The sequence below is a fragment of the Mangifera indica genome, unplaced genomic scaffold (assembly GCF_011075055.1).
Source record: "Mangifera indica cultivar Alphonso unplaced genomic scaffold, CATAS_Mindica_2.1 Un_0147, whole genome shotgun sequence".
NCBI lineage: Eukaryota > Viridiplantae > Streptophyta > Magnoliopsida > Sapindales > Anacardiaceae > Mangifera > Mangifera indica.
The window spans coordinates 1-27,233 of record NW_025401239.1 but is presented as its reverse complement, the minus strand read 5'-3'; the positions used below and the strand labels follow the sequence as shown (position 1 = coordinate 27,233).

Sequence of the window (27,233 nt, the reverse complement as noted above, 5' to 3'; positions counted from 1 at the left end):
TGGATAAAAACTAATGAATAAAAAAATTCCAAAAAGAGGTGAAAAAAATAGTTATATTAAAAAATAGTTTTCCTTTAGGTTTTCCAGAATTTTTTTAAAATGTATTCTTAATATTTCAAGGCATTATTATCAGCTATCTGCTCCGTCTAGGCATTATACCTTACAACTATACGTAACTCCGTGTGATTCGCCATTCATAGCGGGTGGGTATGCCAATTAGTTAGCCTAACGGGACAGAATGACCTCCTAATATAACAAAACCTACCATTAAAACCGTTTGGGTTACATCTTTATTGTATTATATAACTTATATAATACAATAATTATAAAATTAATCACAAGACCCAAAATTTCATTTATTTAATGAGATTTAATGGTTTAACTCAAATAAGGGTTCCACATCGAAAACAAAACTTGAGACTACCAAGTACCAAGGAATTTAACCATGTGACCACAAAACCAAGAAAAAAATAATAATAGATGTACTATTGATCGGTGTATCTCCTAACTCAACGAAACTCTTCCCAAAATTGTTCATAATACTGCATAATAAGATTATAGATATGGTACTACTCGGTCTTGATAAGGAATAATTTATTAATTTGTGATACATTCAAAAAAATCTCTGCCGCCCTATTTAATCAAGGCACATTACAAACAATATATAAGACAGAAGATGAATGATGATTAACAAACCGATGACCCATCATGATAGAAAGGAATTGTTTCCAGAAATGTTTGCCAATCCCAGACACTAGTGCCTAGTATCTTTACTGTCATCTTGATTATTCAGTACACTATAGTTATCTACTGAATATTCCCCATTTCTTATCTGTGCCTGTACTTTGGCTACCATCTGGTTTTAAACCTGGATTGCTTTGATTTGCCCCACTTCCTGCAGCGCCAGAATTTCCAGGAACATTGGCTTTTTGGTTGCTGAAAATTCCATAACTAGAAGACGGGTATCCGGGGACATTAGGACCAGAAGGTTCTCGCTTGGGTATGTTACTAGGAGGCCTAGCATTCCTAAAAACAGAAGAATCATTTCCAACTTGCTTTCTCTCTCCCATTGAGGGAGAGATGTTTGTATCAAATGGTGGTTGCCTTCTATGATTTGGAAACTGGGCTTCTGACCTGACGGAGTCTCTCATACCTGGACCCGAATTATCCACTGATCTAGTTGGTGGGAACTGATTCCTTGGTTCACTTCTTTTGTATCTATTTTCAACGCCTAGAGAAGGCTCTGGTGAGGAGTACTGAAGTGTGTCTTCCCTTGCAAAACCATGCACTGGCTGAGGATGTGAAAAGTTTGAAGAATTGAAATTTGCGGGCCTGTGAACTGTTTCTGGTGCAGGATTTGTTACTTTTTTTGTAAAATTCTGCATTGTTGGTGCTGGGATTGACAGGTGAGCCTCATCCATAGATGACTCATCTTCTGAGCCAATACCTGCAGTGCTTTCTTCACATGTTGCAGAGGTAGAAACATCACCTGAAGTTGTTGCTGCACCCTTAGAAACTACAGTACTTGTATCTCCATCAAGCTTGGATTTTTTACCACCTTTCTTAGATGGGCCAAATTTGACATGCCTAATCACAACATATGCCTGTTTTTTCTCCAAATGTGGGCCACTTTCAATAACAGATATATCTTCAATCTGCAGATTGTTAGAAATGAAGGTTGGCACAAGGAAGTGGAAAAAAATGCAGTAACTAAAGTGAATAAGAACTTTAAGAAAAATGAGAAATAAACAGTACCAAAGGAAGCAGGCGAGATAAGTATCCTCCCAAGTCCTCTCCTTCTTCTTTTTGACTCACAGGCAAGGCCATGCACTGTTCAAGATAGAGAGAAGACAATTAATTCATCTCAGAACAAATTGGTCAATCTCATGGCATATACAAGCAACACATACATCAGTCAATTTCCATGCAAGTACAAATTTCAGGACTTTTTGCATACCGTGTCTGCAAACAAATGTATAGCAAACAAACTTCAATGTAAATGCATGAATCATACAGCACACACAATATAAATGGATGAATCATATATCACACACAATAAATGACATCTATACAAGTCTAAAATATGGTTTACATAATATATCAAAAAAATGAAAGGGGAATTTAAGGCTCAGACAATTCGGCTCTGCATTTTCTAATACCAGAGAAAGTGGACAGAAAATGTTACCACCAGAATGAAAGACCTCTGTCTAGCAAGTACATTGTAAGAAATCATTTACCAAAAGAATTCACAGGATAACAGAAAGTACCTTCACCCTATAACCACGCTCTATCAGTCTTTTGACAGTATCTGCTTTCATCTTCAAGTCGTTTTGCTCCTAATGCAATAGCAGAGGTATGATGTAAACTTATGGTATGTATTTCTACTTAACAAAGAATTTTTTGCTCCTTCAACAGGATATTAGAATTATCTAAAGCTATGGATTAAATTTAAAAAGAGAAAAATGAAAGAATACAAAGTGACTTACAATTTTCCCAGAGAATCTAACCTCTTTGCAAGCTCCTTTTTTTAAAGTCACATCGGACTGCATAAACAAAAAACTGCTTAAGACAGTCAACACTTAAAAGCAGACCATAACAATTAATCTAAAAACAGTCAATGGCTTAAGGGCAGAGAATAAGTGAAATGATTCTCTCACACAATGTGTATAAAAATGATTCTATCAAAATTACATGTCAAAATTAAGAGGAACCAGCAACCAAAGATACATATTATACCCTTTAGGGCTCTGGAAAGCAGAAGACATTAAAAATTTAAACATCAATGTCAAAGGTCGAAGGCCCAACTTATTCTGAGAAGAAGCATTCAAAATCAACCTCAAAATCAAGTTAATCACCCATGCAAAAGAAACTAAATAGAAGAAAGCTAAACAAAAAAGACAAAAAAAAAGAAATGCAGTGGTGTTAAAAAAACCAGTTATGATTTCATTGCTCTTGGTCAAAGCATTTGCATGAAATATAAAGCAATGAAAGTAAATTCCCCACCTTGGCTTTAGCACGTTCCTTTTCCTGTACTTCTTTCTTGTATTTCTCTCTATGGAAGTCCATGATTTTACAGACAGGTGGATCTGCATTTCTTTGAACCTGTAAAATATAATGGAGTCATTCTTTAGGCTAAAAGGGAAACTAGAGAAAAAAAAATGTAAAGCTTTATCAGTAAAGTACATCACATTCAAAGATTGAGCATATTAGAGAATTTCATGAGAAGTCATAACAATTTAAAGAAGAAAAATACAGAAACAAAAGCAAAAGCATACGGTCTAATACGGCTAAAAGTTCTGAGCTCTATTGACTGAGCATTCCCTCACAAGTCTGGAAACTTATTATATAAACCAAATGAGAATAGCAAAATATGGAGCTAAGGAATATAGAGGACAATATTTTGCCACATCCATGCCCCATTCATAAGAATTATATTAGTAACACTTCCCTGAGTTGAGAACATCAAGACAGAAATGAGGAGGATAAAAAGTGATTACAGAACTTATCTTAGCACATGCATTAAAAAATCATTATAATAATTGAATCATAGAATCATGAGAATAACAACAGAAGATGAAAGTAGTCTTCGTAAAATGCCACAATAAAATAGGACGATGACTTGCTCCAAGCATGCAGAATTTCCATTAGCAGTCATTCTTCTATAATCTTTTATAAACATGATGTATGAGAACACACTGAAAATTAAAAAATATATTTAAAAAAAAACCATAACATTGGAAAACATTACCTCAACCAAATCAAGGTTGAGCCTCCTAGCACGATCAAGCGCTTCATGCCTCGAGACAACTTTATGTCCTACATACATACATAATTTTAAATCACTTGTAATATATCTTACATGCAAAACAAAAGCTGATGCAGCTTCTACAGCTAATTTTGTAAGATCATACATACAAATGCTACATTTAGCTCACTGCTCCATTAAAACCCACCAGTAAATTTGAATTATTGGAATCTTCAATGTCTTCCCATTTATTCATCCTCCTTTTATCCTAAATTAGAAATTTTATAACATGGACACCTACAAAAAATTCCTAATATCTTTATAAGATATACCTTCGTCCAACACAAGTCGAACAAACCGAGCAGTAATTTGGTCATTTAAGCGCGGCCCATTCAGGTTCTTCTCTTCCTTCTTTGGCTGAGCCTGAAAATAAACAATAAAAATAATGAAGAAACCTCAAATTACTTCAAACGATATCACCCAAGGAACATCCACAAAAACTAAAAACTAATTACGCTTTAATGATTACTCATAAGCCAGAAACAAAAAAAACCAACCAATGAACAAACACTAAACAAAATATATCCAAACTTCAACAACAGAAAACAACAAAAAAAATTTGAAGTCACAACGTGGCAGTACCCAACAACAAAATATGATAAAAAGAAAAAAGAAACGAAATTCAGAAAAAAAAAAATTACAAAACAAACATTACCCAGATCGAACGAACAAAAAAATAATGCGGTCAGAACATATTAACAAAAGATCCACCAAATAAAGATTACCTGAATCGGAGCGGCAAAAAACCTGACATTGTTGCAAAAATCAGTGCGCTTTCTAATAATTCCCCAAAAGGGTTTCTCTACAGCACGAATGCTTGGCTCTGTAACTGTCACAGAGGAATTGAGTTGAGGAACTTGGGTGTAATATCTCTTCAACTGATGATTTAACAGTTTTAGCTGTTTTGATTGATTGATTCTACACCAAAAAGCCATCTCCGCTCAGCTGAATGCGCAACGAAGTAGCATTCGTTTGAGAAAATTTGAAGAGTGAATAAATAAAACCCCAACTAAACTTTTCGGAACTTGGGTGGCCAGTTTGATTGAACTTTGAAGTTCCTGATGTTTTGAGCTTTCATGAGGACATGGTGTTTTGACCGTTGGATCAACTGCATTTGTGCGGTTTAGATGAACGGATATTATGGTAGAAATAAGGTGGGTCCTTAGCGGGCTGGATGAGGAAGGCCCTCCCCAAATCGGTGGTTTCATGGTTAACTTTAGTTTTGGATTCAAATACAAATCCCTATCTATGTGGGCTGATCCAAGGCTGGGCCGGCCCAGGGTGGTAAATACTGTACTCGTTAGGTCTGGGTGGCTTTTCACAATATGAAAGCAATTAATGTCTTGTTTGCATATTAATTGAATACATTGTATACTTATTGCTTTGGAGACAAATCAAAAACTTTTAAGGGAGTGTTTGGTTTAAGTAATGCTTTATTATCAAAATATAAAGATTTTTTGAAGATAGATTACTTAGAAGATTGCTAGATATAAATGATTACTATATTTGATAAAATTTGATAGGTATAAATAATTATTGTGTTTGGTTAAAGGTAATAAAAATCACTAGTAAATTATTTTATTTAAATGTCCTTAAAAATATAATTATTGTTAAATATTTTTTATATTATTTATCATATTAATTAAAAATAAATTTATTTTTGTCTAAAAAAATTAATAAATTATAATTAATTATAATAAAATTCAGATTACCTTGGTAATCTTTAAATATTTAAAGTGAATGTGATAATCAAATTATCACTTATATTACATGTCACGTTAGTATTGGTAATAAAAGATTACTATAATATTTTATTATTGACAAATCAAATAAAAGAATAAAAGATAGATTATTAAGGTAATTTTTAAAAACTATAACTAAACGGCCGTAAAGGAGTGTATATTTAATGATATTTAATACTTTGGATGGTTTTTCTCTTTTAGGTGGTGAAAAAAACCACCATAAATACCCATCCATTTTTACTTAATGATACACACAACTGATCTTTGATTCTTCCATCCCTTCTACTTTCGTTTCTGTTTCTTTAATTTTCTTCCTCTATTTATAATTATTAATGTTATTAATTATATTTATAATACATTATTATTACAAATTGCTAAAATATATCATAATATTATTAATCTTTCAATTATATCATTATTTTGTTTGTATATTATAACTATGGATATCTCAATTATAATATTATCGTATTTACAAAATACAAACTATTAATGTTTTAATTATTATTATTCTTCTATTTAAATTTTTATTTATAATTGTATCTAATTTACAATTTAAAGTTTATAAAATTATGAATCTGAACCTGAAATTTTAAATATCATTTGTAATCTAAAGTTTATAAAATCATGAATATAGACCTGAAGTCATAAATATCACTGGAATATTTATTTATATTATAGTAATTATATCTAATTTGTCACTTGAAGTTTACAAAATTGTGAGAATATATATATAAAACTCGAAGTCTGAAATTTCATCAAAATATTTATTATAATTATATCTCATTTGCAACCTGAAGTTTGCATAAGTTATAAAAAGTATGAAATTGAAATCTGAAATATTATTTAAGTTTTATATACTATAATATTTTGAATATTAATTACAAAACTAAAAGTTTTATGAGTATGAGACAAATATGAACATGAAGTTCTAACATAATTTTCTTCATTATATTACAAATTTTTATTACTTTCATTAATCTACAGTTGGTAAAAATGACAAATTTTGTAAAACTTCAATATATTACCCTTCAATTGGATGAAAAAAATTACATTGAATAGGCGTCGGACACAAATTTTCATTTAGAATCTATGAGTCTTAGAGAAATAATAAAATAAGAAAATAAAACATCACAATAGAATAAATCTAAAACTATTATTTTCCTTCGTCACCACATCTATAAAGGATTACGAACAGAATATGTAGACAAAAGAGGCACTTGAGATGAGTGTCCAACCATTGCGCTTGGGATGCGTTCAATAGTAAAACTCTGTCAAGGGGGAAGTTAATAGGGAATACCATCGAGATCATGAAAACCTACTAAGTATTTATACTCACGACATTCTTTGTTCTATGTTTTTGCAAGTAGGAGAGATAGCAGGGCAGACGACAAGACAAATGGATTGACACACTGAGCTATAAACTTAGCTACTGTTATTTTGTTATATTGATGTATGTTTTAAAATTATGCACATTAGGAATAATTAATTTACTTGTAACTGTTAAACTCATTTTTGAGATACCTTCTTGGCATGTTGATTTAATTTCAATAAATACTTAGTATTTCATATATATTAAATGAAGTATTTCAATTTACACATTTATTTGCACATGACAGGTCTTTTCAGGGTAATTACCGCTAGAATATGTTTCCTAAGAGGGGTGTTACACTTATGCTTTAATACCACCTGACATAGAACAAGCTCTGATAAGGTTGTGATATCGTTTACAATGACACTTCGAGTTGATATCGTTCAATAGACGCAAAATGTTAATAAGAATTCAAAGCAATTCTTAAAAAAATTCAAATATGAAATTTATTGATAATTGATGAATTTGATTGACTCAATTAATGACTTGAACTCTTTATATAGGGTAATAACTTTTCTATTTAAAATATAAATCTTAACTCTATTATAATAGAAAATTATTAAATTTGAATATTAGATTAATTAGAATTATGAATATGAATTAATTTCAAATTATAAGAAACTATGATTATAGAAAATAATATTAATAGACTCTTAATTTAAAATTGAGTTTTCCTAAACAAATAATCTAAAAAATTCTTTATTATTTTTAATAATTTCCTAAAGTCAAAATATCCATAAATTCAAAATAAGGCTCTTTAAAACTTAATCATTAAACCGAAAATAATAGAAAATTGACTTTAAATTAAAAACTCGATAACATTTGAAAAGTTTAATTAAATTAAACTCTCAACAACTAGGAAACATGTTGTCTCACTTTGTCATGTCATTCTTAATTGTCATATTATATGCCACATCATCATATCCACCTTGGCTTGTTTCTTCGTCATCTTCAATGTGTTCCACTTTACCACTCATTTGTCATAAGTCTTTGATATAGAACAAGCATAGTGGATTTATGTTCTGATACCACTTGACATATGACAAGTATTGATGGAGCTGTGATATCATTCATAATGACACTTGAGGTTGATATCGTTCAACAAACGTAAAGAGATAACAATAATCCAATGCAATTTACAAAACAATTCTTAAAAAAACTCGTATATGAATTTTATTGATAATTGATAAATTCGATTGACTCAATTACAATAATTTAAGCCTTTTATATAAGCTAATGAGTCTCCTATTTAAGATGGAAATCCTAACTCTATCGGAATAGAAAATTGTTAAATTAAGATATTAGTTTAGCTAGAATTAAAAATATTAATTAATTCCAAATTTTAAGAAACTCCTAATTTAAAATTTGAGTTTTTCTAAATAAATACTCTTAAAAGTTTTTTTATTATATTTAATAATTTCCTAAACTTAAAACATTTCTAAATTCAAAATAAGACTCTTTAAAACTTAATAATTAAACCCAAAATAATAGAAAATTGACTTTAAATTAAATCCTCAATAACATTAGAAAAATCTAATTAAATTAAATTCTCTACAACTAAAAAACATGTTATCTCGTTTTGTCATGTCATTCTTGATTATCACATGATGTGTCATGTTATCATCTCCACAATGGTTTGTTTATTCATCATCTTCAAAGTTTTTCACTCTACCACTCACTTGTCACGAGTCTTTAATGTCATTAATAGTATTTTTCTCTTAATTCGTTCCTTCTATCAAACCTCTCTTTTACGTTTGATCTTCCATCGACCTCTTTTATTTTCATGTCTTACCTTTATTTTCCTTTCTCAAGTTGAATGTTTTGGTTCCCTGTAAAAAATGTATAGTCAAAGATTTTCCAACTATCCATAATCTGTTTTAGCTATATTTTAGAATGTAAAAATTTTACGATATTTCACTATTTAAGTCATCATTAATTTATTTCTATGACATTTTACTATTTACAAAATTAGTAATTAGACATACATTTTACTCAAAATATCTCACTATTTAAGAAGTTAATGATTAGAAGATGATATAATTTTTATTTTTATTAATTTGTATGATGTATAAATAAGTAGAATTCATTTTCATATCCTTAAATCTAGGTATACTTTTATATATTTTAATTTTTATCATATAATTTGATATTATTTTATTTTTAACTTATTTCTAGATTAATTCAAAATATATAATTGACGCTTGTATGGTTTTATAGTAACTGAAAGATCCACTCAATAATTTCTCGTATTTATCTGATTGGAAAAAAAAAAAAAAAGGGAAGGCCGAAACCTTTGTCGTAGATAATCTTTTTTATGTTATAAATATTGAAAAAAATTAAATTCCTGCTACGTGTCAAAAATACGAGCACTCCCGTCATAAAATAAAATAAACGCCTCAATCAAAAAGATTTTGTCTCCTTTAAGATACTTAGACACCTCGACAAATATTAATGAAATTCGTATTCCCAAGTGACTCGCTCACCGACTCACTGCCACCCGTTCCCCCTCACCTTTTTAAATAGACTCACTACTCAGCAGAACAGTGTTTTTTTTTTTTTTTCGGTTTTTTGAGAATGAGCAAGAATACCAGGCCTAGAACCATCCTAGACAGTGCAGCCACAGTGATCGATGTTTGTCAACGCGAACTCGGCCTTCTCTCCACCCGGAACTTTGAGTATCGTCGCCGTGCCTCCCAGGTCTTCTTATACCTGGACATTCTTATTCTTTTTTTTTTTTTGAATGAATACATGTGGTTTTGTGTTTTTTTGTTTTGAAAATACGATTATTAGATCTAATCGATTATTTTTTTTTTTAATTTTCCTGGGAAACAAACGGTGGTAAATTTGCATACGATCTTATTTGGATAATAATACTTTGAGTGGGTTAGTGAGGAAGTTATGTTGCAAATAGTTTTGAAAATTTGTTTTTAATGTGAATGGTAGAAGAGCTTATTGGTAATACTATTGTATTGCTGTTGTTTATTGTGTTTTAGGATCTTGTTCTTCGACTTGATAGTTACAAGAAACTTGATAAACATCGAGGTTGTGTGAACACATTAAGCTTCAATGCGGATGTTGATATTCTGGTGTCAGGCTCTGATGACAGGCGAGCTATACTCTGGGATTGGGTAACTGGGCGTATCAAACTTTCATTCGATTCTGGTCATTATGACGATGTTACCCAGGCGAAAATCATGCCATTTTCAGATGATCGCAGCATTGTTACCTGTGCCATTAATGGGGAGGTAATTGCTTTTTCTTAAAGAATTGTACTGTGGCTTTACTAGGATCACATGAATAATCTGTTTTCATGATTCAGTCATGTTGTGAAAAATTTTTGTTAAACGATATCCATGCTCCTTCATAAGGCTGGACTCGAACCGAGCCAGCTCTAGCTCTGCCACGACAACGATTACAAGTTAGTCCTCCAATGTTTTCTTGCAGCAGAGTGGAAAATTAACTCTGCCACGTGTTGTAATGACAGAAGTTTACTCAAACAATACAGCCGCCCGCATTTAATTCTTTGCAGAATACATTTAAATAAACGAATTTTTAATTTGTCTATAACGTCTTGAACAGGAGAAGCGCAAATTCCTCTATTGTCATGTTAATCCATCTGGGAAGGACTGTGCAAGATTTCAGATGGGAATCAGAATTGCAGCAAAATATTGAAATATAATGCATGCGAACCTCAGAACAACGATACCATGTTAAAAGACTTTAGACTTCGCACAGATAACAAGACTGCCATATTTAATGACTTTTAGTCTTCAACCTTACCGAGACTTCGCAGAGATGTGAACCTCAGAACAAGCTGCGAGGTGTCGCCGAGACGTTGAGATGCCCGAGAGGAGGGGAGTTCACGTCGTCGAAGCACTGATGAAGCCGGACAGATGGTCAAAGAAATGCCGAGTCGAAGACGAGTTCGGCGAGACTTCGAAATGCCGGAGAAGGTGAGGACTAGAGACGCCGAAGACATCTGAGACGTCGGTAAAGAGTTTGGACAGGAGAAGGTTAGCTTACTGTACTTGCCTGTGAACGCTTGTTTGTCTCATTTTAGATTGGGCCAACAATATGATTATATTATTCAACAAGTGCATGAGTTTGAAACTACGGTTGACTTAAACACTAGATTTCTGTTATGATTCAATTCAGTTTTTCTGTTAAGATCGATTGAGTCATTCTGTTTAAAAAATAATAATAATAATAATAACGGTCAACTGAAATTGAGTGTCATCAGCATTCCAGTCTTGCTAAACTCGTTCTCCCTCATTTTTTTCTCACACCATTCACAATCCCAATTTCTCCAAGAATGGCAGATGAAGAGACCTTTAGGCAACCCTTTCATGAGCTTTCTTGTGATCTTTTAAGTACCATCTTCAACAAACTTGATGTAGTTTGGATTTGCTCTGTTGCTGCAACGTGTTCAAGTCTTAAGAACCATGTTTCCCAAATCCTCTCTTGTCTTTCTCATCTTCAAATGCTGGTAGGTTTTGCAAGCTTCTTTCTTGAAGCTGTCTTGTCACCAAAAAACCCTTTCCCATTTTAAATAAATGCAGACATTATAACAATGGTAAGATCTGCTATGAAGAAAATTAAACAGACAAGATATTGATGTTCTGGATGCAATGCTCAATATTTTTCTTTAGAAAAATTTTCATCTGTTCTTCTCATAACAATTTAACTTGTTTATGATGCAAAATCCCTACCCCACAAGAAGCAATTGTTTTTCGCCTCTCTATTCAATACAATTTGATCTGTGAAAATGAACTACCTTTTCACATTGGACTAGAGCTTACCCACCTAAATCAGAAGAGAGGAGTTCCCTTCACAAGCTTCTGTGAGTATCTCAAATCCTCCATCTATGCTGCCCTGCTGCAGTGATGAATCTCCATCAGTTCAGTATCCCCCATCTCTTAATCAATTCTCCTTCAAGAAACCACTGTTCAAGATCATCCACCTTTACTGTATCAATGCATGTACAAGCCATTAGAGTTATCCCAATGGTCAACTTCCAGCTCCTTACCACCCAACTCAACTTTTAAGTTTGGGCTCTTTCTAGCAAAAACATCTTTAAAATCTCTGTTTCCAATCCCTTTCACTCCCAACCATCTCAACCTTGGAAAGTAAGGTTTCTCTAGCCACTCGAATGCAAGTTGTGTAATGCCACCGCACTTGTAAACGTCCAACAGCCATAAGGTACTACCATTCCAACTGTTGTCATCAACCTGCATGGTTGCTAATGCCTTAATTGAGGTGTCACTTATCTGTGGGCATCGTCGCATCCATAGTTCAGAAATTGGTACCCGACTTTTTGCAAGTGCCAGAATTCCATTATCTGAAAAATTGGGAAGATTCGATAGGTCTAATTTCTGCAACCGTAATTTAGAAGAGCTATCAAAAAGAGCAATGATCCATCTGTCTGTAAGTCTCTTGCATCCTCTAACAGACAAGGAAACCAATGAACTGATGACTTCCTCTCTCAAAACTGACATACCCAAATCAGTTATATTCAATTCATTCAACAATAAGATTTTCAATTGAGGCTGAAAGGTGATTGCTTGGAGGGCTTCATCACCAAGGCTTTTGCACTCTCTCAAGTCCAGAGCTTTTAGAGTTGTAATAGATGCCAAAATCATTATTGCTTTGTTGGTTATATGCTGACACCCTCTCAAGCTGACATGCCTTAACAACAGTGAGGTTGCAAAGATGTCATTGCGAAACGGATCAGTTAACATGATCCCCTGAAACACTCCAAGCTTGTCTAGGTTTGAGCAAGAAGACAGTAATGTTTTGTAACCTTTGTTTGTAATGCAACAAAAGCCACCAAGACAAATGCTTTTGATCTCTGCACAATTATGAGCCAGGAAGGAAATGCCAATATCATTAACTTTTTTGAAATAGGTATTTGCAAACTCCTGGCTACGTATTAGTGATAGATGTTTCAATGTCCCCTGCGGATTAAGCTTCATGAGGCCATTGTTGGTGAGGTCAGTACTTGGTTGTACAGAAGGTCCGTCCCGAAGATCCAAATGAATTAGTAACCTTCGGGACGGACCTTCTCTACAACCAAGTACTGACCTCACCAACAATGGCCTCATAAAGCTTAATCCACAGAGGACATTGAAATATCTATCACTAATACGTAGCCAGGAGTTTGCAAATACCTATTTCAAAAAAGTTAATGATATTGGCATTTCCTTCCTGGCTCATAATTGTGCAGAGATCAAAAGCATTTGTCTTGGTGGCTTTTGTTGCATTACAAACAAAGGTTACAAAACATTATTGTCTTCTTGCTCAAACCTAGACAAGCTTGGAGTGTTTCAGGGGATCATGTTAACTGATCCGTTTCGCAATGACATCTTTGCAACCTCACTGTTGTTAAGGCATGTCAGCTTGAGAGGGTGTCAGCATATAACCAACAAAGCAATAATGATTTTGGCATCTATTACAACTCTAAAAGCTCTGGACTTGAGAGAGTGCAAAAGCCTTGGTGATGAAGCCCTCCAAGCAATCACCTTTCAGCCTCAATTGAAAATCTTATTGTTGGATGAATCGAATATAACTGATTTGGGTATGTCAATTTTGAGAGAGGAAGTCATCAGTTCATTGGTTTCCTTGTCTGTTAGAGGATGCAAGAGACTTACAGACAGATGGATCATTGCTCTTTTTGATAGCTCTTCTAAATTACGGTTGCAGAAATTAGACCTATCGAATCTTCCCAATTTGTCAGATAATGGAATTCTGGCACTTGCAAAAAGTCGGGTACCAATTTCTGAACTATGGATGCGACGATGCCCACAGATAAGTGACACCTCAATTAAGGCATTAGCAACCATGCAGGTTGATGACAACAGTTGGAATGGTAGTACCTTATGGCTGTTGGACGTTTACAAGTGCGGTGGCATTACACAACTTGCATTTGAGTGGCTAGAGAAACCTTACTTTCCAAGGTTGGGAGTGAAAGGGATTGGAAACAGAGATTTTAAAGATGCTTTTGCTAGAAAGAGGCCAAACTTAAAAGTTGAGTTGGGTGGTAAGGAGCTGGAAGTTGACCATTGGGATAACTCTAATGGTTTGTACATGCATTGATACAATAAAGGTGGATGATCTTGATCAGTGGTTTCTTGAAGGAGAATTGATTAAGAGATGGGGGACACTGAGTTGATGGAGATTCATCACTGCAGCAGGGCAACATAGATGGAGGATTTGAGATACTCACAGAAGCTTGTGAAGGAAACTCCTCTCTTTTGATTCAGGTGGGTAAGCTCTAGTCCAATGTGAAAAGGTAGTTCATTTTCACAAATCAAATTGTATTGAACAGAGAGGCGAAAAACAATTGCTTCTTGTGGGCTAGGGATTTTGTATCATAAACAAGTTAAATTGTTATGAGAAGAACAGATGAAAATATTGAGCATTGCATCCAGAACATCAATATCTTGTATGTTTAATTTTCTTCATAGCAGATCTTACCATTGTTATAATGCCTGCATTTATTTAAAATGGAAAAGGGGTACCTAATTTTGTTATTTTCTGATTTTTTTAATGAATGATTGAAGCTCTTAACAAAATGATGTTACCGCAGATGGGAAAAGGGTACCGTAGGTATAAATCATGCATATTTTCTTATTGATTATAGTATTTGAAGATTCATTTTTCGAAAATAAAAAAAAAATTGTTTTGTAGCTTTGGAATCCGATCATACACATAACATATTATCTATTAAATTCCTATGTTCTGGATTCGGGTTTCTTATTCTTGCTGATGTTTTTTAGAGAATGTTGTGTGAGTTTTACTAGTTACTGGCTTTATTCTTTTCTGAAAGTTGCATATGGTATTTTTGCACGTTTTTCTCTATCATTTTGGTAATCTGAGACTGTATGTGAACAGTATTTTTAAATAACTTCACTGTGTCTGTTTTCATTACTGCATGAGTTAACATCTTTATAATGTGGCTGCACTTGTTTTACTGTATGTAACCGTTTTATTTTCTTTGTTCACATTACCTGGTATATTGGCTGGAAACCAGAGATGCAGTGCTACTGGTGCAAAGGAAGGATTCAACCTTCACTTTCTTTGGTGTAACAATGCCCCGTACCTGTGATGTGTAAGAATGAATTTTTTTTTTTTGGGTACTTGCTTGTGTGTGGTGTTAGAGATACTCCTGTTTTGCTTTATACTCCTAATGATGTATCCTTCATTTCTGTCGTCAATAATGTGCAACAATTTTTTTCTTGCTTGTCTGTGGTGTAAAAGATAGCCCTGTTGTGCTTCATTCTCCTTATAACATCTGTATAATGTGTCTGCACATGTTTTAGTGTATGTAACAATTTTATTTTCTTTGTTCGCATTACCTGGTATATTGGCTGAAACCAGAGATGTAGTGCTATTGGTGCGAAGGAAGGATTCAACCTTCACTTTCTCTCCTGTACCTGTAATGTGCAACAATGAGTTTTTTTTTGGTTGCCTGCTTGTCTGTGGTGTAAAAGATACTCTTGTTATGCTTTATTCTCCTCACAATGTGTCCTTCCTTTCTGTTGTCAATAATGTGCAACATTTTTTTTTTCTTGCTTGTCTGTGGGTGTGTGCTTCATTCTCCTTATTACATACTTTGCATCATAATAATTTTAACTTGAGGTTTAACATTTAAATTCATCATTAACTCAGTATCTCCTATCAGATTGCTCTTTTCTATGTCAGAAAAGACTATGTATTTGACTTTCTCATCTCTTCTCTTCATTTTGTCTGGGTTAAGTCTCATCTAACTGTCTGAGCTATTAGTCTCTCCTCAACTTCACATATTTTTTGTTTTGAGCATCCCTCTTATATTTGTTGGTCCGTCTTCACTTTTTTGGCCATTGATCTATTGAAATGATCTAACTTGCTTGATAGGTTTTCCCATTGATGATCTGGAGTGTGTCTTGATCACATTTTTTTAATAACTCTTACATATTCTTCACTCTACTTCAATGAATGTTGACTTGCTCATGTCTTTTTTTATTCCGTCATATACTATCTTATTCAAGAGTTCCATCCTGTCATCGCAATGTTACCGTTTTTTATCCTTTGGATTTGTGGACTGCCTTGATGGTGTTTACTTTCTATACTGTCACTACGTGTTTTACATATAGTGAAGGCCTTTGCTCTAGTAAAGCAGCCTATTGCAATTGTTTGGCACACTACCATTAGTCCTGGATGTGGCTCTCTCTCTCGCTGCTGGTTCCTTGGTTCAACTTGATCATAGAGAACTTCTCCCCTTCTCTAATGATCCTTTTGTTTCTCGTGTTTTTTTTTACTTGAAAAAAAATGGAAAAAAAAAATTGAAAAAAAGAGAAAGGAAGTTAAAAAAAAACAACAACAAAGTATAAGAAAAATAAGGGGTATCTGTCAACTTAGCTTCTCAAGTTCCACTATTTTCTTTACATCTTGTCATTTCTTATCTACTTTGTTGCATCTTCACCTATTTAAACTATATATATATATATATATAAAGAAAATCTGAAGAAAGGGGTGTTGTCAACTCAGCTTCTCAAGTTCCATTATTTTTTTCTCCAACTTGTCATTTCATTTTTCTGTCTTGTATCTTATATATATTCACCTATTCAACAAAAAAAGAGAATAAATAAATAATTAAAAAAAGAAGGAAGAAAGAATAGAAAAAAATAAAGGGGAAAATGAAAGGAAGAAGAATATAGAAAATAAAATAATAATTAAAAAAATAGAAGAAAAGAATAATATTTTTAAAATAAGCTTCAACAGTGAAGAGATGACTTTGGTTTTCGCGTGAAAATTGCTTGGAACCTGCTTTTCATAAAACCTATTGCCTTCAGTATTTATAAAAAAACCAATATTTCCATTTCAAATCATGCTCTAGGCTAGGTGTTAAATTTGAATCGAACTAGTTCAAATTCAATTGTTAATTTTGATTTGTTTAAATCTGAATTAAAGATTTTTTTAAAGCGAGATTGATGGTGGGTTTAAAGGATATTATATTGTTAAGTTTGAATCTAAATAGTGGTTGACTCGTCAATCTTACAAGTTTGAGGAAGTTTGATTTTAAACAATAAAATGATAACAAGCTTAGGAAAGTTTAATTTGAAACGACAATAATCATATCATTTTGATGCATATTGATAAAACTAATATTATTTTAACTATTTATAAGATGTAGTTAAATCAAATTTGAATTAAAGTTGACGTTGAGTTTGAGTTCAATTTACCTCAAGTTGCGTCAAACTTGAGATCATTTTGAAGAAAGTTCATCAAGCTCAAGTTTAACTCTTTTAAATTTGAATTATTTTTTATCCAAATTTAAATTTAACTTGACTCAAATAAAATACTAGAATTAATAATTAGGTATTCTCATAAATGTAATATATTATCATATGATTGAATATTATTTATTTATAATTCAAAATCATTTAATCTTATGATAATATATTATCTTTGTATCATCTTTATAATTAGGTTTACATGTTACTTATAATATTATGAGTCAATATAATAGAAGAGAAATTTCTAACTTGTTGATTATGGGCTAATGTAACTATTGGTTTCTTCATGTAGCAAATAGTTTTTTATGTGGAAAATGACCAAAATTTAGCTTTCTCTATAGGCTTTTAATTTATTAATTCTACATAAAAGACACCCCAAATGAAAACTGGAAAATCCCATTTGTTAAAAATGGTAGTTTGAAAAGGGCATTTAGCAGCGTGCATGCAAAGATCATCCCTCTCTGAATGCTTCTTCCTGGGAAGGGCTTAACTAAACTGGCCAGCATCATTCAACAAGTTAAATTAATACAAACAAGCCTCCAATGGGTAGTTTAAGAAGTAATGGATGGGAATCCCCAAGTGAGAAGACATGGTCGAACACATATTATGAACAAATTATGGAACTAGTTAGTTACTAGACTGCGTCATATCTTTGGTTGTTGTATATTGTAATGGGGCGTATCATTGATGTATCAGAATCTAGGTTTCAACAGCATTATCGCAATTGTCTGTCTATCAATCTCGATCTCTCGGGTGGTTGAGATAAGGCTGCAGCTTTTTTTAAGCCTCCTTCCTGCTTCAGTCATGGAGTTTCCTCTGAGCTTAATGTGATTGATGACTCATTACCCACCAAGATATAATGGTCCTTCTTTCTTCTGGTGCAATTTGGAGGTATTTTGCAGGCTGAAACTCAACAAACAGTAAGCTGTCTCCCTCGCCAACTTCACGTGGCTCAGTTTGGGCTTCAAAGTTCAAAGAATGCCAATAATGTTATATTTAGTACGGCCAGCTTCATCTTCAACCTTAGCCCCACCACTTGTGTGTTCTATTTCTAGTTGCAGATGAATGCAACCACAAAGCTTCCCTAAAGCTTGTGAATTAGCATTTAATTCTTATAACGTTAGGTGAAGGGACAAATCTCTTCTCCCCTTTATCCAAATCTTTCGGCAGTAGCAATATTGTTTAATCTGATAACTTAAATTTCTTTCATGAATCTTTTCTTCTTCCCTGGACAAGACTGAAAATGAAACTAGAATATGATCCACAGATTCAGCTGTTCAAAGGTTGGCATTATTGTTAAGCAAGAGGACTATGTGACATATTTGTACCTTTCCAATGATTTCATTCTTAGAAGAGTAAAATTTGTAATGTCACAGGCCATAATTATTCACCAACTTGCAAATTTTAGTCCTCTTTTGCCATTGATAAATCAGACCTGTCAAAATCACAGCTCGATTTACTTGGCCAAGGGCCATGAATGTTGAAGAAAATGAATTTAGAGAGTCCCCACATTGGCCTGGTATCTCGCTGTTTCTATGACCAATCTGTGTGCCTATCGCCCAGATTGACCACATTTTTTTGTCAATTTGTTGCGGCCTATTCAATCACCACAGTTCCATTCTGAGATTGGTTTCATTTGTTGATTGTAAAGGGTGTTTGGTTAGGAGGGATTAAAGATTATTTATGTAATCTATTTTTTATTATTTATATTATTTTATTTGATTTATAAATAATAAAATATTCGATAATTTTTTATTATTAATGGTGATGTGTCAGTTATTATAAAGACTAATCTAATTATGTGTTCTACTTTAAATATTAAAATATTATCAAAGTAATTTTGATTTTATTATAACTATATATTTATTTATTAATTTTTTTAAGGTAAAAATAATTTTATTTTCAATTAATATAACAAATAACATAAAAAGTATTTTAGAATAATTATACTCAAGGGTATTTAAGTAAAGAGTAATGTTATGTGTACCCATTTTTGGTACACAATTTATGTACACAGTGATGTATCATCATGTAATTAGAATATTTTAAAATATGTGTCATCATATGATAAAGAAACATCCAATCACATGATAACACCTCATCTGTGTACATAAATTGTGTACCAAAAATAGGTACACATAGTTTTATTGTATCAAATATAGTAATAATTTATACACAATAATTTTTAAGGTAATCCTTCAATTTCTGTAATAAAATATTTCTCAAACCAAACGTCGTCTAAATGGTATTGAATTAAAAAATTTGAGTTTGAGAAGGATGGATATAAACTCTCACACCCTTAGGTAAATTTTATATCTGCAAAACACAGAAGAAATGATGAGTTTATATATGTATTTCACATCGTTTAGAGAGACTAAAATAAGACTACTTTAATAATCAATGAGTTCTTTAAACACTCTAGACGAATTTTATATCGACAAAACATAGAATAAATAATGGGTTTATATATGTATCTCATATCATTTGGTTAAACTAAAATAAAACTACTTAAATATCCAATGAGTTTTTTAAGTCGTGAAAATATGTTTTAAATTGTAAAATCTCAAAATAAAATCATTATAAACTGTGTCAAAAAAATGGTATTAAGAAGGGTGAATAGTCAGAAATTATATTATGAAAAGTAATTGGTAATCGGTAAGGCAACCACCTACGTCGATGACCTCTTCTGATATACACAAGGAGATTATTTTCTTTCTCATTTGGAAATGTACAATTGAAGAAATCTATTGAAGTTTGATCTGGTAAAATATGATTAACATAAAGCTTGAAATAGAAAACCCACGTGACAATATTTGACTATGAAGAACCAAAACATTTTAGACATGCAGAAAATGTTTACAAAAATTTTGACCATTTATGAAGTCAAAAATACATCAAAATGCTCACTTATGCAGTCGTTTTGAATGATTTATTTTCTCTTTGAAGGACTTAAAAAATAGTTTTTATTTAATTTTCTAAAATAAGAAAAATGTTTGAAAATCTTGGAAACAAAAAACAATTTAGAGGTCATGGAAAGTCGACAGCTGATAGAGACATGGATATGTCCAAACAACTGAGAGCTCTGAATGAGCTGTCGATGTTTTAGGCTTAGGCCAAAAGACTTATTCCCCTCCTAACATTTAATCTATTATCAAAATTTTACCTGCTGAATTTGCAACAAGAAGGTAGAGTATCGCTAGTTGCATCAAGAGGGAGAGAGAATGCCAAAAAGATTGAAGAAGACAATCGGAGACAGAGAAGCTAGTCGGAAAATGTAAGAAAAAAAATAAAATTTAAAGAGAAAAGTTAAGTTTTCAAAACTTAAATTACAGAAAAATTGTTAGTTTTTAAAATTAAGATGAAAAAAAGATATTTTTTTTAAATTACTAGTCAAATAATAATTATACCCTTAAATTTAATAAATTTTGTTAACTTTAATAGTTGATTAATAGGTATTTAGATTTTTAAAACTTAACAAATAAGAATTTGACAATAAACTAAACCTTAGGTTGGAATAAGCCTTTTGACCTTGGCCTTAATCAAAATTTTAATTATAATATAATTTACAAATAACTATTTCTCATCTGAGGTTTAAGAAAATAACAAATTCTTACCTCCTAAATCTACAAAAATCTAATTTCTTCCCATTTTGCTTTTCAATTAGTAAACTTGTTTAGTTTTCTTAGAAATATCAAAATTATAATCAACTTTAAAATATTATATTTTTATCAGTATTTTGAAAATATCACGGTAAACTTTGAAATAAAATTTATTAATAAAAATAAATAATAGGTAAAATTTTGACTTTTTAAAACTTCAAAATAAGAATGATCATTTTATCAAACTTTGGGTGGGAAATGATCAAGAGGTTTCCAAGCACGTTCTTAAAAAACCACAGAAATCCCCCTGAATTCCTATTTTGTTTGGTCAAATCTTTGATTATTATAAGATATCTTGTCAAACATATAAATAATTTTAATTAAAAAAATCATATTTTTGTATTATTTCTTTAATCCCATAATTTACTTGTATAAAGCTATCCTTCATACATAGAGATAATAAAAGCTATGCTTTCATTTGAATTGAAGCAATAATTTAGTACTTACTACCTAAATAATTTTGATTGAATATACTTTCATAATGGGAACTTAAAGGGAGATTGGTGTCAAGCAATGATTGGCCCACGTGTGATTACGTGAACCTTACTTCATGCAATTGAGTTACTGTTCAGAGAATGTCATTGTCCAAATTAACTCCATTTCATTGACTCTTCTCTCTTTCTCTTTCTCTGCCTTCAATTAAACTCAATTCAATCTCTCTTTATTCAACCATTAGACCATTCTGGTGTGGAGCCCAAAACTGGACCTTTGCTTTGCTGGCTTCAAGCTCTCCATTTTCGCCTCTTTATGGGTCTTGTCTGCTTACCATCATGTACATAGCAAGAGAGAGTTTTTGCTAACTTTTCGTATTAGTTTCTGCCATTTTTATTCACTTTCTTCTTTAAAAATCTCTTCTTTATTATCTTCACTTATGAAACCAACAAAGAAATCACAACCCTCTTCGGTTTCTCTCTCTTGAGTTGATTGATCCATAGATCTAATGCTTTGATAATTCCCACATGAAAGTTTCTCTTTTTAGATCATTCTCTGCTTATCATCTGTGATAAATTAGTCAATTTGACTGGTAAGCTTTGTTTTTTTCTTTTTCAAAGAAAAAGTTCAAATTTGTAAGTTCATTGAGTTGAATTAGTGATTAATGGGTTTATGTAGAACTTGGTTTTGTTTACTTGTTCAATGTGAAGCAGTAGACAATCTGGTTATGTAAATTTTCTGATATTTTGAAAGAAGAGTTGTACTTTGACCATATTTTTAAAGTTCCACTTTTTCGTAGTATCGGTTGATTTTTTCAATTTTAGCGGTTGTGCTGTGGTCATGGGTTGTTTCCATTTTCAGAACAACTTTGATGGGTTCTGTTTTATAGGCCTTGGTTTCCTCTTTTTTTTTTTTTTGGTAATTCATAACCGTAAGCAAAATAAAAAGGCCTGTTCTTTACATAACATCTTTGATCCGGTGGTTTTCTTTTATTGCCATTGTTACTTTGTGTATATAATATTTGTTGATGTAGTTGCTTTAGTATGTTCTTATTGTTTTCAATTCAAAATCCGAGAGTAAGAGTGTATTGATTCAGTGTTGAGAAGTAGAGGAAGCTACTATTAGTGGTTGGCTTATTTTAAATCACAGTTGTTTTGAAACTTTGTTGTGCAAGTGTAAGTATTAATTATGTGTGTTTTGTTGCTGTGTAGAGAGTTCTTGTTGTGTTGAGGGTGAAGGAGCATAAATTTACAACTGAGGTTTTTGGGGCAGTTTGTTTTGAATGGTTATTAGATGTTGAGAATTCAGAGGGTTGTCTGGATGAGATGAGGGATGTTAGAGTGGTTGATGAACTTTTTGAGGGCCTGTTTTCGGCCAAGGTCTGATCAATATGTTCACACAAATTCTGACTCTGCGGGTCGCCAAGATGGACTGTTGTGGTACAAAGATTCAGGACATCACATGAATGGTGAATTCTCAATGGCTGTGGTGCAGGCCAACAATTTACTTGAGGATCAAAGTCAGTTGGAGTCTGGCAGTTTGAGTTCTCATGAGTCTGGACCTCATGGTACCTTTGTTGGTGTTTATGATGGGCATGGAGGGCCTGAGACATCATGCTATATTACAGATCACCTGTTTCAACATCTCAAGAGTAAGTGACTTCAACTTCTAACTTCTCTATCTTCATATCTGATTCCAAGTTTTTGTTTGTCTCTAGTTCGGTCACTGAGAGATATGGGCCTTATAGAATTGAATGGAAGGAACAGATTCATGTAGTGCACTTTTGGTAGTTGGGCTTCTTGAATTGAGTAATAAATATATATGGAATCATGAATATCGTTCTTTCCCTTCATTTTTCTTGAGAATATGGATGACCATTCTGTGCCAAAATCTATGCCTGAAATACAGTTGAAAAATAAGTTGATGGCAAGTTTGTGTCTTGATAGAGCTTTGCCGAAAGGGGAAAAAAAGGGCATTTAGGAGATATGGAGTTTCAATGCCTTTTCTGAACAACTTAAGGTGTTAGGATTGCAAATTTTACATAAACATCGACCATTAGCTAATGTGCCATAAATATGGATAATGTCTGCTTCATTTAATGCTCTTTCTGAATTGTTGATTTATTCCCAGTTTCTTATTTTCTTAATTTTTCAATTGTTATGTTCAGGGTTTACATCAGAGCAGCAGTCAATGTCAGTGGATGTTATACGAAAGGCATATCAAGCAACAGAAGAAGGTTTTATATCTTTGGTTTCTAGGCAGTGGCCTACGAGACCGCAAATTGCAGCAGTTGGATCATGCTGCCTCGTTGGTGTTATCTGTAATGGAACTCTTTATATCGCAAATGTTGGTGATTCACGTGCTGTTTTGGGGAGAGTTATGAAGGCAACAGGAGAGGTGCTGGCCATGCAACTCTCAGCAGAGCACAATGCATGTATAGAGTCTGTGAGACGGGAGTTACAGTCTTTACACCCTGATGACAATCAGATTGTAGTTTTGAAGCATAATGTATGGCGTGTAAAGGGCCTTATACAGGTAAGTTATTCACTGTTCAGAGAATGGTCAAATACGACAGTTCTTCATAGAACCTTGTGTAGCTAGTGTTTCAGTCATGACTTCTGAGTTATTTTACTGTTGTGGTCTTGTAGACTTCATGCTACTTGTGCATTACTGTCATCATCAAGCATTCAAAATCATTAATTCTAATGATGCTAGATTGGGAACTTTTTTGTACTGGTTTATCTTTACTTCTAAGGATTTTTCAACATATATACACCATAGTTGTGGTTTGTCTGGATTGCTGCTGCTTCATCTTTATTTTACAGGTTGCTCTGTAGAATTCTCAGTTGTTCTCATAATTGCTTCTTCACCTTTCAAATTTCTTACTAATGGTTAGAATCTTTGACCTTACAGGTTTCTAGATCTATCGGTGATGTATATTTGAAAAAGGCTGAGTTCAACAGAGAGCCTTTAATTGCTAAGTTCCGCCTTCGTGAACCAATGAGAAGGCCGATATTGAGTGCAGAACCATCGATTTCAGTGCACCCGCTGCAGCCCCACGATCAGTTTGTAATATTTGCATCTGATGGGCTCTGGGAACACCTAACAAATCAGGAAGCAGTTGATATAGTTCAAAATCATCCACACAATGTAAGTTGCTCATTTCTACAGTAAATTATATATTTGGTGACATTTTTCTCTGTAACTTGATTTTGGAGTTAAAATTGTCGATGAAGTTTATGCATAGTTGTCTCCTGATCAATGAGAAGCACCAGTTTTATCTTGATTTGTTACGTGTTATTGGAAGGGCTTTTAGCTCAATGATGATAATATTTGGTTGGAGGATCTGATCTTATCTACTGTTGATGCAACTTATTAATCATGTTTGACTCGTTTTGGCCATCTCTGATGTGAAGTGGGAAAATAATAAACAAAGGAAAAGCAATAATAGTTAGGCCAATTATTTGGATAGCTTATAGTAACTTGCTCTATTTCATTCAAGTTATAAGAGCAACTTATTTTATTTGGTTTTCCTAAGTTATACGAGGAACTTGCTTTATAATATTACTAAACAAATAAAGTCATCCATGGAACTGGATTCATTACAGAAGCCACATGGCAAAAGTCAGTGAATAATTTAAATTCCTTTGAATGCAAAGTACCTTAAAATGGTGTCATTTTCATTGAACATTCAAGTTTGCCATCTTGTTGCATTCTCATTGAAATTGTCCAATGCACCTTATAAATTGAAAGGGTCTTCAAAGCATTAACTGCATAAAGTAGCTGCCCACCTAAGAGAACCTTTTATTGTTTTCCTTGCTGTCTTTTTTAGGTGTATGGCTAGGGATAAATTCTTTCATATGATCTACTGCATCATAACAGATCCATATGAGAAAAGTCATCTGGAAACTGGACATAGAGAGATGAAACTTCACTTGTGTGTTCTAACCTTCATGCAGGGAAGTGCAAGGAGGTTGGTGAAAGCTGCTCTGCAAGAAGCAGCAAAGAAAAGAGAAATGAGGTATTCAGACCTTACGAAGATTGATCGTGGCGTCCGCCGCCATTTCCATGACGATATCACTGTAATAGTTGTGTTCCTTGACTTGAATCATGTGAGTAGGGCCAGCTCTGTCCGGTCCCCAAATATATCAGTGAGAGGGGGTGGAATCAACCTACGCTCTAACACCTTGGCTCCTTTCACGACGCCAACTGAAGCTGGTGGTACCCGATGAATATGTATCTCGTGTTTCTATATTTTATCATTCCCTTGTGTGAATACCACGTAGTTTCTGGGAGAAATGAGGAGCAAGCCTTCAATTCTTTAATGTACACTGTTACTTTTACCTGAGAACTAATACTTGCATTTAGCTTCTCTACCAAAAACTTAAAGAGAACTGGGAAAAGAGGAGTATTAATTGACAATTATTATAGCTGTTTCATTGTGACAGTTCTCTTCCATGTTTCACTATCTTTTCACCATCTGTTGCCATCTTCCCATCGAAGAGTTATGAACAGAGTTCAGAAGGTGAACTCTTTACCCTAGGACCAACTAATTATTTTGTTATCATCAGTTTGGATCTGCCTGGTATGTTAAATGCAATCTGATGTTGCTTTTCGTGGTTTCTCTGGTCTCCATTTATTGATTTCCTTATGAAGGTTCATGTGCACGTGTTACTTTAAGGGAAACCTTCTTTTCAAGAGCTCAAGGTTGGCATTATTTACAAGAATCAAAATACTAAGAATCTGTCATTGTTTGAATGAAGATTTTAATGTTCACTTTTTCTGATCAAGTAGAAGAGAAGAATTTATCAAGGTTGGGCTATTAATCCTGAATATCCTCAAAGGGAAATATGCCAACGCGAGCATATCATCAAGATTTTTTTTTTTTTATGAGAAGCTTTTTTAAGTTGAATCAATCATATTAAATATATAAAATTTTGAGTTTAATGATTGGTTTTATAATTATTATATTAGATAATAAAATCAAATGCTTTATTAATATAATGTCATCAAATCTTGAATCCAAACCTGTTGCTTCAAATTCGTTTATCATTCATCTGTTCAAGGCCATGATAGACTTAAAGAAGATGCTTTCAAAGTTCCATGGCAACCAGCAAGTCCATTAATAATATGGAATAGCTTGAGTAGTAAAGTAGGGCCTCTTCAAATAAGAGAATATTTTTTGTTCGAAATTTATTAACCATATTTTAGTATCAAATTTTTCATTGAGATTAATTAATGAATTAATAATTTTACTTGTTTAACATAATAGGTTTAATCTAGAAAGAGATGGATACTTAGGATTCCTCCTTGTCAACAACAAAGAAAATATGGGATTCTGCCACTAAATGCAAACGTATTTGTTACTGTATAGACACCTAAATGGGCTACCACTTCCTGCTTAAAAAGTTGGATTCTGCATAAAGTCTGATGAGTTGTCGTCCACATTTCTTAATACAAGATGACTGGTCAGTTGTCATCCGTATATTTAATCAGATGTATAGATGACTTGTCATACCTTCCAAAATTAAACGACTTGTCATACATGCCCTTATCTGAGTAACATATTGTCGTTAAGTGTTTGAACATGTGAAATGAAGACCTGCGGCCTGCCCTCTAAATTCTGAAGTGGTGAATGTTTACATAAAAAGGCAATAGAAAATTTGAAAGGCAAGAAGTGGGGATTTCCAAGGTGCCTTTTTCTTTTTTTTATTTCAATTTGTCAGAGCATATTCTGACAGACCCACAATTGCCCTTCTGCTGTTCAGCTAATCTCAATCTTGACCAAATTGATGGTCAATTAATATTTGTTTAAGTACAACTAATTTCACCCTGCAGTCTACAGAATCGCTCAATTACCCATGCCAACAAGAAGATCAAGGCTCAGTGACTGAATAAATAAACCTAACTAGTTCATGAAAAAAAAAAAAACTACTTTTGTTAAGTTTTGAC

General features: G+C 32.9%; 3 protein-coding genes and 2 pseudogenes across 4 annotated transcripts; 3 read left to right on the top strand and 2 right to left on the bottom strand.

Moving 5' to 3' along the window:
* Nucleotides 1-577: 577 nt before the first annotated feature.
* On the bottom strand, nucleotides 578-4,853 carry LOC123208159 (translation initiation factor IF3-1, mitochondrial-like). Its single transcript, XM_044625559.1, has 8 exons — nucleotides 4,531-4,853; nucleotides 4,078-4,168; nucleotides 3,749-3,816; nucleotides 3,004-3,102; nucleotides 2,487-2,543; nucleotides 2,268-2,336; nucleotides 1,756-1,830; nucleotides 578-1,655 (listed from the first exon to the last, which is right to left on the bottom strand). Exons 1-8 carry the CDS (start codon nucleotides 4,738-4,740, stop codon nucleotides 804-806), a joined length of 1,521 nt encoding a protein of 506 aa, XP_044481494.1. The 5' UTR covers nucleotides 4,741-4,853; the 3' UTR covers nucleotides 578-803.
* Nucleotides 4,854-9,372: 4,519 nt separating this feature from the next.
* On the top strand, nucleotides 9,373-15,481 carry LOC123208162 (DDB1- and CUL4-associated factor 8-like). The gene is made up of 4 exons (XM_044625563.1): nucleotides 9,373-9,613; nucleotides 9,910-10,161; nucleotides 10,496-10,929; nucleotides 14,946-15,481. Exons 1-3 carry the CDS (start codon nucleotides 9,491-9,493, stop codon nucleotides 10,586-10,588), a joined length of 468 nt encoding a protein of 155 aa, XP_044481498.1. The 5' UTR covers nucleotides 9,373-9,490; the 3' UTR covers nucleotides 10,589-10,929; nucleotides 14,946-15,481.
* LOC123208163 lies at nucleotides 11,456-12,948 on the bottom strand (annotated as a pseudogene).
* LOC123208160 lies at nucleotides 12,953-15,481 on the top strand (annotated as a pseudogene).
* Nucleotides 15,482-21,510: 6,029 nt separating this feature from the next.
* Nucleotides 21,511-25,728, top strand: LOC123208161 (probable protein phosphatase 2C 60). 2 transcript variants are annotated; one of them, XM_044625562.1, is made up of 5 exons: nucleotides 21,511-21,621; nucleotides 22,493-22,932; nucleotides 23,449-23,816; nucleotides 24,195-24,431; nucleotides 25,241-25,728. In XM_044625562.1, the coding sequence occupies exons 2-5, from the start codon at nucleotides 22,614-22,616 to the stop codon at nucleotides 25,511-25,513; spliced, it is 1,197 nt and encodes a 398-aa protein (XP_044481497.1). In that variant the 5' UTR covers nucleotides 21,511-21,621; nucleotides 22,493-22,613; the 3' UTR covers nucleotides 25,514-25,728. The 2 variants fall into 2 exon arrangements, with proteins under 2 accessions (XP_044481497.1, XP_044481495.1); XM_044625560.1 differs by having other exon boundaries at nucleotides 21,512-21,873.
* The last annotated feature ends 1,505 nt before the right edge of the window (nucleotides 25,729-27,233 follow it).